This window comes from Conger conger, chromosome 1 (assembly GCF_963514075.1).
Source record: "Conger conger chromosome 1, fConCon1.1, whole genome shotgun sequence".
In the NCBI taxonomy this organism is placed as follows: Eukaryota; Metazoa; Chordata; class Actinopteri; order Anguilliformes; family Congridae; genus Conger; species Conger conger.
The window spans coordinates 36,185,520-36,199,155 of NC_083760.1; the positions used below are offsets into that span (position 1 = coordinate 36,185,520).

General features: G+C 40.6%; 1 protein-coding gene across 3 annotated transcripts; it reads right to left on the reverse strand.

Moving 5' to 3' along the window:
- Positions 1-299: 299 nt before the first annotated feature.
- Positions 300-13,179, reverse strand: LOC133131676 (beta-taxilin-like). 3 transcript variants are annotated; one of them, XM_061247088.1, is made up of 10 exons: positions 13,120-13,179; positions 11,858-12,167; positions 10,817-10,908; positions 9,802-9,972; positions 9,426-9,620; positions 8,946-9,065; positions 3,476-3,550; positions 2,857-2,949; positions 1,959-2,054; positions 300-1,112 (listed from the first exon to the last, which is right to left on the reverse strand). In XM_061247088.1, the coding sequence occupies exons 2-10, from the start codon at positions 12,159-12,161 to the stop codon at positions 621-623; spliced, it is 1,638 nt and encodes a 545-aa protein (XP_061103072.1). In that variant the 5' UTR covers positions 12,162-12,167; positions 13,120-13,179; the 3' UTR covers positions 300-620. The 3 variants fall into 3 exon arrangements, with proteins under 3 accessions (XP_061103072.1, XP_061103064.1, XP_061103079.1); XM_061247080.1 differs by lacking the exon at positions 13,120-13,179 and having other exon boundaries at positions 11,858-13,113; XM_061247095.1 differs by lacking the exons at positions 300-1,112; positions 13,120-13,179 and adding an exon at positions 1,194-1,604 and having other exon boundaries at positions 11,858-13,113.
- Positions 13,180-13,636: the final 457 nt, after the last annotated feature.

A 13,636-nucleotide genomic window follows, 5' to 3' on the forward strand; every position in this document is an offset into this window, starting at 1 on the left:
CCTGCTGCTGTCTGAGGAAAGTGCAAGGAGAGGGAGGTTGACACAGAGAGGTAAGGGGAGGGTGACAGGTGGGGGAAGTGAAAACACTTTTTTTCAGGATAATTTGTCAATGTTTTGTTCCCCTCAAATTGATATTCTTTCATGCAGTGGTGCGCGCAGGCCACCTGGCAGGATCAGTCAGAAAACATGTGAAGACCTGAAAAGCCCATCTCCACAAGGAAGGAAGGATCCGGTGGTTGCCCATATTGAACACAGCATAGTTATGTTACTAATTCCGGGTCATGTCAAAATATAGACAATTATACAGTTTGCATTGATCTTTATTTGCTACTTTTGAGAAATTAGAACAGTGACAATGAGTAATCCTGTTGCACATTCTGATTACTTAACACAGTCTCTGTTCATTGCTGGTGAAATATTTGGATTACTAATTTGGGGAACTATTTAATCCTTCTGCCTTGCAACTTTTATGTCTGATCAGGGAAATACTGTTTTAGGCTTTGCTGACAAAGTAGGAAATCCAAAAAATGTGAGAACAATACGAAAAAGGTAACATTTGCTTAAATGTGTTGGTCACAGTGAACTTGACAAGCATACTTATTTCTACAATAACATTTGCTTTAGTCGACTGATTCCATGTCACTGATTCTCAGATTTCCTGTATTTTCCTCAGCAGGGGTTGGAAGGCTGGTGCTCAATTCTACTGGGTTGTGGTCAGGGGTTGTTGGGTGGGAATTGTTGCAGGCTGTTGTGTTATTGGGCACCTGCTGGAACTTAGCATGTTCACTTGGTTCTGGGTCCTCCTTTAACACATGGGAGACCACAAATGAGGCAGCAATCTCCTGTAGTCGGGCCTGTTGTGCTTTCAGACTGGCCAGCTCTTCAGTCAAGGGTGTCTTGGCGGATGTTTCTGCTTGGGACACCCTTTCCTCAACTCTCGCCTCTGTCTGCTGTGCATTTACTTTGACTTCTGTATCCAACTGTTTGGCGCCCTGGGCCCCCTGAAGATTCAGCAGCAGGTCCTTCCTCTCCTCTTGCAGGGCTCGGCACAGCTTCTCCAGCTTCTGGGTCTTCATGGTGAAGACCTCAAACTCTTTACATTTCAGCGTTTTCTGTTGGGTGAAGAAGACATTAAACAAAGACAGGCACAATCCAGACACTCTGTTCTGGTTCGTATTACCCTGAGCACGACCCAGTATTGGATACAATGCTGTCACACGATTGTGCATTTTGACACTTGATTATTGATTATTCACATAGGACATTATTGCCTGTTACCAGCTTGCTGGCTAAAGAAATAGTTAGTTAAAGGTGGTTAACTGTAGAAAGGTATGTATGGTGGCAATAGTCTGTAATTATTTGGAAAGTGACTTTTTATTTTATTTTATAAATGTATTTCTTATTTGTCCCTTTTTCTCCCAATTTGGTAGCCAATTGTACCCTCCACGTCTCATGCTCGTGACCGTGATTCCGAGGTACCCGGGGTGCTCTTGTGCGCGGCGATCCGCTAACCCTGCCAAGTCCCTCCCTCTGGAGCAGCAAGCCAATTATGCCACTCCACAAGAGCCAGCCAAACTTGGCTTTTGGCATGACTGGGAATCGAACTGCAACCACAAGTACACTGCATCTTAGCCTGTTGTGCCACCACGGCTCCCCAGAACAATTTTAGTTATTTTGGCTGAGGATTAAAAATTAAAACTATGAATATGAGAAGAAAGTGCAGACTGAGTGCTTTAAGTGTATTCACATCCATATCCAATGCTCCTTGTAGCAATTACAGCCAATTTATAGGAGTCCACTATGGCTAGAGCGAATTCTTTGAAATTCCTTGAGGATTACATAGAGGTCTCTAACACCTTCCACTATGATGACTGAGTTGTGCTATTATTGCTGATGTAGACTCGTCACGCAGGAAGAAAGAGCTCGACAGGATGTGGAAAGTCAGCTGAACACCTCACCTCTTCAATCGTATCCAAGAGCGTCTTGTTACACCCCTCGAACCGTGACTTCCAGGAATTAGCTTCTTTCTCCAGTTTCTTCATCTTCTTTGCCATCTACAAAAAAATCTTTACAATGAATGGCTTTTACAATGATCATATCTAATTGTATATAATGATCTCATGTACTGTATAACCATAGCTGATCTGTTTTGAGATTTCATGCTAATATCTGCTCTTCATTATTGAATTAACCCAGTCATTTATTTTATCATTCATTTTTAATAAAGTCATGAGCTGCAGACTGCAACATTTTGGTCTGGTCTCATACAGGAGTTTATGGATGTGCATGTGACAACCAGCATACTGTACATACCAACCCTCCAGGAATGAATACTCTCACACACACTCACAGGGTCATATCTGCTGACAACTGGTAGACCTTGTGTGCCTCACTTGTGTGCCTTGTGCAGTAATCCAAGGAACTTATATATAACTTGTATAAGGAACCCAGTAACTTGGTGGGGTGGCACGGATGGTGCAGTGGGTAGCACTGCCGCATGGAGGTCCTGGGTTTGAATCCCGGTTGGCTGGGGCCTCTCTGTGTGGAGTTTGCATGTTCTCCCCATGTTTGCATGGGTTTCCTCCCACAGTCCAAAGACATGCAGGTTAGGCTGATTGGAGAGTCTAAATTGCCCATAGGTATGAGTGTGTGAGTGAATGGTGTGTGTGCCCTGCAATGGACTGGCGGCAAAGTGTATTCCTGCCTTTTGCCCAATGTATGCTGGGCTAGGCTCACGCCCCCCTGTGACCCTGTTCAGGATAAGCGGGTTAAGATGATGGATAGATGGATGGAGTAACCTGGTCATACTAAATACTGTTTTCAGGGATGCAATGATGATAACTAAACAGCACTGACCTTATCCATGTCCTGTTTGAAGCTGGCATACACACCGTTGCTTTTGGATACAGTACCCTGGAATTCATCAAACTTCTCAGAGTAGAGATTGAGCTGGAAAAAAAACAAACCCAGTTGTGAGTAAATGTTGGATCATCTTTAACCTTAAAATGAATTGTATTAGAGAAAATAATAATTTTTCATGAACATATGAAGGCTATGTACGCACTAGCGGTTTTAGTGATTTAGTGCATTTAGTGATTTGATTATTTTTAAAATTCATGGATATTGCATTTCATTAAATGCATTTGTGCATCAGTGATCATAAGTTCCTTTATAAGATGGAATCGCCTACTTTAAGTTCCATACATTCAGTTGCTAACTGTTACTCTGAGGTTTGTAATGTTGAGCTTCTACTTTAGTTCACAATACCAGTTGCTGGAAAGCTTGAGAAAAAAAAAAAAAAAAAATTCCCATTGGATTTGTGCATTAAACTCACTATGTTAAAATATTATTTTGCCATGAGCAAAATATTTACAAACTTAATTACTTAATATGGTTTCTCACTTAGTGTCCACAGCTGCTATTTAAGAAGAAGACTGCTAGAGGGTGGAGAGGGGATATTCTGTTGAATATTTACCTGTGCCTTCATCTCTCCCTCCTGCTCCTTCAGATGTTTGGCCTGGAGTTTCCATTCTGTTAACTGCTTCAGCAGCTATAACCAGGCACATGACAAAGAAGACAGGGTTTAGGCCTCAGACCTCTAATAGCTATTTCTTTGTGTTACCAGAAGATCTGCTTAACATTTACACAGCTGGATGGTTTATGGAAGCAAAATGGATTATAAAGAGAATGCCTTGCACACGAATTGAACATACACAGTACATATCCACGGTTAATTCAACTTGTGGTTACAAAGTGAGGATTGTCAGATTTTAATAAAGGAATTCTTAATACATTTTGGTTTCACCATGAAGAAATTACAGCAGTGTTTATACATAGTCCCCCCATTTCAGAGCACCAAAATGTTTGGGACACAGCAAACATTTACATGTTATGTAAATGAGAGTCATGTTTAGTATTTTGTTGCATATCCTTTGCATACATCACCAGTTGCTAGGTGTCATTTCTGGCAATGCTCTGCCAGGCCTGTATTGCAGCCATCTTTAGCTCATGCTTGTTCCATGCTGTGCACAATTAATTTTGCTACTACCATCAGCTGTATCATTAATGAAGATAAGCCAGTACCTTCGGCAGCAATACGTCAGGCCCATAACACCCCCACCACCATGTTTGGACTTTGGTCTTCGTGTTGATAAACAGCATTAGTTTCCAAAGGTGATCAAATGACTAGAGGGAAGCCGAGGTGCTGAGAGCTCTCTTGCATTAACGAGGCAATTAAACATACCTGAGCAATTACAAACACATGTGATGCCATGTGTCCCAAACATTATGGTGCCCTGAAATGTTTTACTTTCATTTATTTTAGTTAGCTAATGAGGTAATTTCAATCTGTAGTCCCTAGCCTGCATGTCTTTGGACTATGGTAGGGAACTGGAGTACCCGGAGGAAACCCACGCAAACACGGGGAGAACATGCAAACTCCACACAGAAAGGCCCGGGTGGGGCTAACAGTGCTACCCACTGTTTGGAAATTGGGGGGACTATGTATAAACACTGCTGTAATTGGTACATGGTGAAAGCAAAGTGTATAAAAATATCCTTTAACAAAATCTGAGAATGTGCAGGCTACTAATTGCAGTGCACATATCGACCATCAGACTGGGGAAAAAATGTGATCAAAGTGATTTTGACCATGGAATGATTGTTGGTGGCAGACAGGGTGGTTTGAGTATCTCAGAAACTGTTGATCTCCTGGGATTTTCACGCACACTAGTCTCTAGAGTTTGCTGAGAATGGTGCAAATGTATTTATTTTTTAATCCAGGGAGCAGCAGTTCTGCAGACAGAAACACATTGTTAATGAGAGACGTCAGAGGAGAATGGCCAGACTGGTCAAAGCTGACAGAAAGGTGACAGTAACGGAAATAAGCACACATTACAACAGTGGTATGCAGAAGAGCATCTCTGAACACATAACGCATCATAACACTAAGTGGCTAGGCTATAGCAGGAGAAGTCTAAAAAATAAGTGAGTAATAAATACTCACTTTAAGTGTAAGTCTCTATAACAAAGTATACGCAAAGAAAAATGTGAATGTGAAGTTTAGTTTGTTGCTTGTTGTAAGATGACAGAGCTACACAGACCGTGCCAGTGAAATGTGGATATTGGTTTGTATCTGCAATGTGGATAAATAAACTTTTTTTTTTCCTCTAACGAACAAGAAATCAGTGTATGGTTTTTTCTTGAACAAGGGACACGTGTCAATTTAAGTTTCAACTTATCATAAGCATTGAAATCTACAGAAATTCAGTTAGCTGAATAGTGGGTCGTACACACATTAGCACTCCTCAGAGTCTGATAGGGATGGGGTGGGCGCCTCAGCACTTTTGCCCCGCTGATATTTTTGCTATTCTGTTTCCAGAGAGTAATTTCTGAAATTCTAAATTAATAGGCTCCTCTTGGTTGTTTAACACATGTTTCAGTTTGTCCATGTAAAAATTAATAAAATAAAGCTTTAGCCTAGTTTACCAAATACATGAACGTCCAACATATCGAGGTTGGAAACCACTGGTCTGTATACCGTTCTGCATGATCTGAAACTTCAGTTTGTCCTTCACAAGTTACCAAGACTGTAAACCCACAGCCAAAAGCAAACACTATAATTGTTCCTCTCCAACTTTGCAAGCGAATATGAACCCCTACTGAAATAAACAGCTTAAGCTTAAGCTGTACTACTGTGCAAAAGTTTTAGACAAGTGTGAACAAATTCTGTATTATAAGAATGCTTTCAAAAATAGAAATGTTAATAGTTTATTTTTATCCATTAACAAAATGCATGAACAGAAGAAGTGAATGAACAGAAGAAAAATCTAAATCAAATCAATATTTGGTGTGACCACCCTTTGCCTTCAAAACAGCATCAATTCTTCTACGTATACTTGCACACAGTTTTTGAAGGAACTCGGCAGGTAGGTTGTTCCAGACATCTAGGAGAACTAGCCACAGTTTTTCTGTGGATTTAGGCAGCCTCAAATGCTTCTGTCTCTTCATGTAATCCCAGACAGACTCAATGATGTTGAGATCAGGGCTCTGTGGAGGCCATACCATCACTTCCAGGACTCCTTGTTCTTCTTTACGGTGAAGATAGTTCTAATGACATTGGCTGTATGTTTGGGATTGTTGTCCTGCTGCAGAATAAATTTGGGGCCAATCAGATGCCTCCCTAATGGTATTGCATGATGGATAAGTATCTGCCTGTACTTCTCAGCATTGAGGAGACCATTCATTCTGACCAAATCCCCAACTCCATTTGCAGAAATGCAGCCCCAAATTTGCAAGGAACCTCTACCATGCTTCACTGTTGCCTGCAGACACTCTTGTACCTCTCTCCAGCCCTTCAGCGAACAAACTACCTTCTGCTACAGGCAAATATTTATAATTTTTCTGTGTTTTTGTGCATAGTTCAGTCGCTTGGCCTTGTTTCCACGTCGGAGGTATGACTTTTTGCCCGCAATTCTTCCATGAAGACCACTTCTGACACACAGTAGATGTACCTCGGTCCCACTGGTTTCTGCCAATTCTGAGCTGTCACTGCTGGACATCTTCTGATTGCGAAGGGAAGTAAGTTCATCTGCTGCACAAAGTCTCCTTGGCCAACCACTGCGTCTACAGCCCTCAACGTTGCCCGTTTCGTTGTGCTTCTTCAACAGAGCTTGGATAGCACATCTGGAAACCCCTGTCTGCCTTGAAATTTCTGACTGGGAGAGACCTTGCTGATGCAGTATAACTACCTTGTGTCTTGTTGCTGTGCTCAGATATTGATTTGATTTTGATTTTTCTCATTGTTCACTCACTTTGCATTTAGTGAATTGATAAAAAAAACTATTAACATTTCTATTTTTGAAAGCATTCTTACTTTTCAAACCTGCCTAAAACTCTTGAACAGTACTGTATAAGAAACACATAACTAACATTAGCTCTCTGTAGTGACACGTAGTGAAGTTGCATTGGATTGAACAGATACACTGACAGAGCATTTTATTAGGAACAGTTTACTAATACTGGGTACAGCCTCCCTTTGCTCTCAAAACAGCCTCAATTCTTTGTGGCATGGATTCCACTAGATTTTGAAAACATTCCTGTGAGATTCTATTTCATGTTGACATGTTCATGACATTGTCATGATCATGAAACCAGTTTGAGACATTTGCTTTGTGACATGGTGCATTATCATGCTGGAAGTAGTCATTAGAATATGGGTACACTGTGCCCATGAAGGGATGCACATGGTCAGAAACAATATTCAAAAAGGCTGAGGCATTCAAGCAATGATTGATTAGTACACCATTACACCACCGCCACCAACCTGCACTGTTCACACAAGGCAGTTTGGGTTCATGGATTCATGCTGTTGCCACCAAATTCTGACCCTACCATCTGTATGCCTCAGTAGAAATCGAGATTCATCAGACCAGGCTATGTTTTTCCAGTCTTCAACTGTCCAATTTTGGTGAGCCTGTGCCCACTGCAGCCTCAGTTCTCTGTTCTCGTTTAACAGAAGCAGAACCCAACATGGTCTGCTGTTGTAGCCCATCCACCTCAAGGTTCAACGTGTTGTGCCTACTGAAATGCTTTCTGCTCACAACAATTGTACATAGTGGTTATATGAGTTACCGTAGCCTTTCTGTCAGCTCGAACCAGTCTGGCCATTCTCCATTGACCTCTGCGTTTCCATCCGCAGAACTGCTGCTCATTGGATTTTTTTTTTTTTTTTTGTCGCACCATTCTGAGTAAACTCTAGAGACTGTTGTGGGTGAAAATCCCAAGAGATCAGCAGTTACATAAATACTCAAACCACCCTGTCTGCCACCAACAATCATTCCACGGTCAAAGTCACTTAGATCACATTTCTTCCCCATTTTGATGGTTGATGTGAACATTAACTGAAGGTCCTGGTCCATATCTACATGATTGTATACATTGCACTCCTGCCAAACGATTGGCTGATAAGATAATCGCATTAATATGAATAATGAATGTTGATCTGATTACCGTTTACTGCTCTTCATAGTAAATTTTGCAATATTTAGAAACTTTTCATTTAAGTAGTTTTTTTTTAATCATCTTAACTTTATGGAATTGAATGGCAAGTTTCTAAATATCATGAAATGTACTATTTACTGACCACTCTCTACCTTTCAAACTGCATCAATTCTTTTGAATACACTGTCCTATTTTACAAGAAAATCGGCTGGTAGATTGTTTCACATATCGGATTGCCAGAGTTCTTCAACAAACTTCAGTGGCTGCGTCACTTTCTTTTAACTCACCAGGTAATACCAGACAGCTGTGATCAGGTTTCTTATGAAAAAAGTGGTATATTGCTTAATATTTTACCAGTATTAACCAGGACAACATTTGTTGCGGTAGTAAGTACTAGATTTACACTAAAAATATACACAACACACAACAGTGTCAGTGCCATTTGACCGATGATTTGACCATTTTGACCATTTTGACCATTTTGACCATTTTGACCATTTTGACCAAATGGTTTTGCAGAAATGCAACATAGAATATCGTGTTTTTTCTTTAAAATATCACTGATGGATGTTTTCAAGACATAAACATAAGTAAAACTTACAGAACTGATTTTTGTGAACATTTGAGGACCAGATTCAAAGGGACAATGGTTTTATGGACTCAAGTGGCATTCACCTGTTTTTTGAACAGTATGATGTTTTATGACATTATGTCAACATATGTCATGACAGGTGATGTGTAATTTCTAGTATAGTAAGCATAGCATGCAATTTCAGTTCTGTGCCATCAATTGATGCATTATGAGTGTCATTTTTTCTCAGCTGTAAGATACTGCCATGACTTAAGACAAGTGGTATGTCATGCAAATGAAATCACCAGGTTTTGTGGTAAAAAGTTCAAGTAACATGTTACAAAAATAAGTTAGAAATACTGTCACTGCTCACATGCTCTTTCTCGATCTTGTGTTTCTCTCCGCTGTCCTTCAGAAGCATGTTAGCCTGCTCGAGTTTGGTCTCTGCTAATTTCTGCTTTAAGTCATGATGTTTGAAGACCTTTTCCAAGTTCTGTGTGGAGGAAACACAAAATTGTCCAGCCCCAAAAAATTGAAATGTCAGTAAGTGAACATCATCTGCTCTGAAACCAAAATAGACCAATCCTTACACAGAAATTGAAATAAGATGGTTTGCTTAACGGCATAACAGTGATACACCACCCAGGGTTCAAACCTTTGGCGCTCTATGGAGAAACCGTTCCTTTATCATTTCTTCACAATACCTACAACATTTTGGGATTCGAGTTCATGCATTCATGAATAATTTTGAAAGAGTCAAAGGCTTTTTCATTTATAAACACACAAACTAATGTCATCCACCTCTTTTGAGCAGTGCAAGATCATATGATCACTCGTCGAGTCAATGACGTACCGCCTCTCTTTTGTCATACTGAGTAATGAGGTCCTTCAGCTTCTCAGCCAGGTCACTGTTCTCCTTGCACAATTTGGTGTTGCGTTCACTGTGCTCCTCGATTTGGGCCTGGATGTCAGTCAGTGTGCTCTGGAAGTGAGTGGTGATCTCCTTGCGCTTCAGATCATCTTCGCGGCACCTCTGGAGAGTTTCCTCCTGCACAGAGTTGGATGCATGCTATGGATCTCTGCACACAATCTATATCTCTCATATACAAACTTATTCTCTCACACAAATGCATGCAATCATGAACTGAAAAAGGCACATGCATGCACACGTTCAGTAGCACACAGCAGAAAAGCCTACAGTAGGGAATAGACACTTTTGGAAAGCTCACCTTAAGGTTCTTGTTGTGCCTCTGTAATTCCCTGCACAGACCCTCTAGCTTGCTGCGAGCTAGCACCGCTCGACTGTGTTCCCCCTGGAGCTGGTCCTTTTCCCTCATCACCTGCACCAGCTTCTTTTGCATGACCTTCAGCTGCTTCTGGTCTGCCCTGTGCTCCTCCAGCTGTATGGACAAGAGAACGAGCCACCATGAGCCAACAATATTCTGCTGGGAGCAACTTAACTTGCTCAGTGAAACCTACTCTGTATTCTTGGCACAGCAGCATAAATATAAATTTTTCAGTGTAGCTTGAGATAGCTGAGTAGTGAAGTAATTTTGTTTGAAACATAATGGTGTGCTATGTCATCATCTAAAATTAGCTAGCTAATGAATAATCATAGGTGGCAATATAGCAGTAGCTAAGTTTTCTGTTTATGTTTTCTGTTTTGATCATTCCATGGCCTTCCACTTAATTTACATTTCCCCATTCTGATGGTTGACGTGAACATTGCCTTTAAAGGCAATATATAATAATCTAAAGACAAAATATAATTATACATTCAGTGATCACTTTATTAGGTAGACCTGTACACCAGCTCGTTAATGCAAATATTTAAGCATATTTAAGCATGCAGACAGTGCTTTTTTCATTTTATGATTATGTATTCAGAATTTGTTTGAATATAGGCCTTTTATTTTACACAATGTAGTATACTCTAATACAAAGAAATGACAACAACAGAGAATCAAATTGTTTCCAAAAAAAAAAAAAATTGTTGAGATAATAAGAGGAATTTATACTCTTATTTACAATTTGAAAAATCCTCCTAACATTAGATTGCAAATACATATTACAAGAAATCAGGTGTAATCAAGAAATGTAACATTCATACCTAGCTTAAGCTTAAGGCCTTGAATATTTACTGATCATATTTAAGATCCTCTCAAATGGGTTGTGTGACATGTGAAAATGCTTCCTCTAAAATGCTTCCTATTTTAATTGTTTTAAATAAAGGGCAGCACTCACCAATTCAGCATGCTTCTTGATAATGGCTTCCAGCTTTTCCTCTGGAGAACTGAGCTTGGCCAAGCTCTGCATCAACAGCATGGCCTCTTTCCCTGTGAAATCAGAAATAAATCTTGTGTCACAGTTGTGCATTATACAAAACATGGGAGGATTCTATAAATAAATCAGAAAAATGGTTATTTAAAAAAAACCTTCTGACTAAAGGATAAAGATTCAGCTAACAGCATAAAAACATGTTCATCCAAGCTGCATTACATGGCAAATGGCTCAAGCTTTCCTGATTTCCTCTATTATTGCATATTTGTCACATTGAATAGTTTCAGAACTTTAGACAAAATGTATGAAATATAAGGGAACCTGAGTAAACACAAAACACATTTCACATTGCTGTGGAGTACTTTCGTGCAGTCTTCTTTGCAGAACTTTTAGACAATTTAGACATGTTTCCAAGCAGGAACTACTCGTTTCAGGTCCTGCCACAGCATCTCTATTGGGTGAATCCAATTTTTGCCAAGAATCATGAAGTCTGATCATACCCAAGGCTCGAGAGGCCTGGCAGTTCTTTGGATGTTTTTCTAGGATCATTTGTGACTTCTTGGTTGAGAAAAGGGTGCACTTTTGAAGAAATTTGGGCAAGCTGGCCACTCCTTTTCCAAGTATTCTGCATTTAAGCATATTGTCTCTCACTGGGTAGATGGTGTCCCGCAGACTTTTGTTTTGTAATTCTTTCCAGACTGATATATTTAAACAAAAAAAATGTTTCTCATCTCTTATATTTTCTTTAATTGTGGCATAGTGTGCTTGTGGCATATACACTTTGTGGGGGCTACTTTTTGAAATAGGTGAAATGTGTTTTTGATAACTCTTCTCATTAAACATTTATTTTCTCAGTTTCCCTTTCTCTCATATTAATATCTGAAAGCATTCAGTATCACAAATATGCAACAATAGAGGAAATCAGGAAGGGGGAAAATACTTTTTCATGGCATTTTACCTACTCTTAAGCAAAAAACAGTTCCTACTGTATATCGTAACACTCACCCAAGCTTTTGAGCATCTTTTTCTCCAGCCTCTGGTCCTTGTCCTTGCTAGTACTAGTCTCCTTGATAACTGTGGTATCCCCGCCCTGCTCTCCAGGTGATCCCTCATCAGTCTGCTCGGGCTCCATTGGGCTGGCCTCTGTCTGGTATGTGCTGATGATGTCTTCCAGTTGCCTGTTGAACTCTTCTGAAGGGTCTGTGTGGGGCCCCTTGTCAACACCGCCCGCAGGTTGCACAGTAGAGGTAACACCCTGGCTAGGGGTAGCTCCAGACATTGGCAAATGGCTCTCCATTTGAATGGACATGGCTGGCTGGGGGTTGGGAGGGGCGGGGGGCGGGGGTGGGGTGTCGTTCATCATTAATCAGTTTCCAGGCTTGAGATGAGTCATTCCCTTCCTCAGCTGAATTTCATAATTGTACCATGGACAAGGGTCTATCATAGCCTATACTGTACCTGACACCATTCCCTACTTTTACCAAGAGACAATTTCTGATGTTTTTATGGATGGGACACACATGCAAGTTTGTATTTTTTTAAGGGTGTTTACCCCAGGTTTGTCCCAAACACCCTACCTCATGCGCACGCCCCCTCATGACTCCCCCATGCTTCCACAAGTGGCAACATGGCACCTGTTCTACAGTCAGGGTCTATTTTTGGGATAGCTTTATATGGTCAAGCTATTTTCTATTCCAATCACGCCTCTGTCGCTGTCAGCGGTATTCAGAAAAACTTGTGTAGAGGCCATTTCCAGTGTTCATTCAATAACACTTTACAACAAATCACACAACAAAACCACTTCAAACGCGAGGGGAAAATGTGCCCTCATATGCCATGGTGAAAACATTTACACAAACCTCCACATACACCCACCTTGGTGTAATGTCCTTCTGTATGCACAGTACATTCAGTTTTATCTGTAAATTATGCTTGCCATCAGTCACTAGCAAAGATAATTTCTCCAACTATGGCTCCTTTTGTTCCTCAAACAGTTTCCTTATGTTTAGATACACAGCTTCTCCTTGCACACAGATATTGCACAGAAAAGTTACAAGGAACATATGATATTGAGTCAAATGGAGCAAGTGATTACTCAATATGCCTGTCTGTGTACTAAAAATCTAATAAAAAAAACCCAATCAACATAAGAAAAGCAAAACCAACATGCACACAATAGCAGAAACAACATTTTACACACCAGAAGCACTGAAATGTCTGAACAGTTTCCAGTCACACAGAGCCAGAGATATAGACTTGCCACTTACCAGGACGAGAAAGGGAAAACAGACTGGACGTGAAGAGGGGAGGAGTAAGAATGGGGGGGGGGGGGGCACAGAGACAGCAGCTGTGACAAGCAGACCTGAAAATAACCCATTTGGGGCACAAGCACAGTAACTGTCACAGTAGTGCATGGTGGCCTGCAGTCCTTCATAAGAGAGTCCAGGAGACCCTTGTCCTTGAGTTCTGCAGCCTTTTGCGAGGTTATTTTGAGGTTATTTCGATGCATTCCCTTTTTGCTGGCTATTCCTGTCATAGGCCAGTAGCAGACATCTAGGCGGTGCAGCAGGTGAAGTGGCACCAGGGCCCATGGTTAAGGGGGGCCCATGTCTCTCTGAATCTTATATCATATATATATATCTTTTTTACAGGTCTATATATTTTAATTACTCACCGGAAAAAAACACAAAGACTATGTTTGCTTTAACAGTGGTGTGTGTTTATATATCCTTAAATAAGTAAACTTGTCTCAGCCATGGTTATTACACTTTCTTTGTACAATAT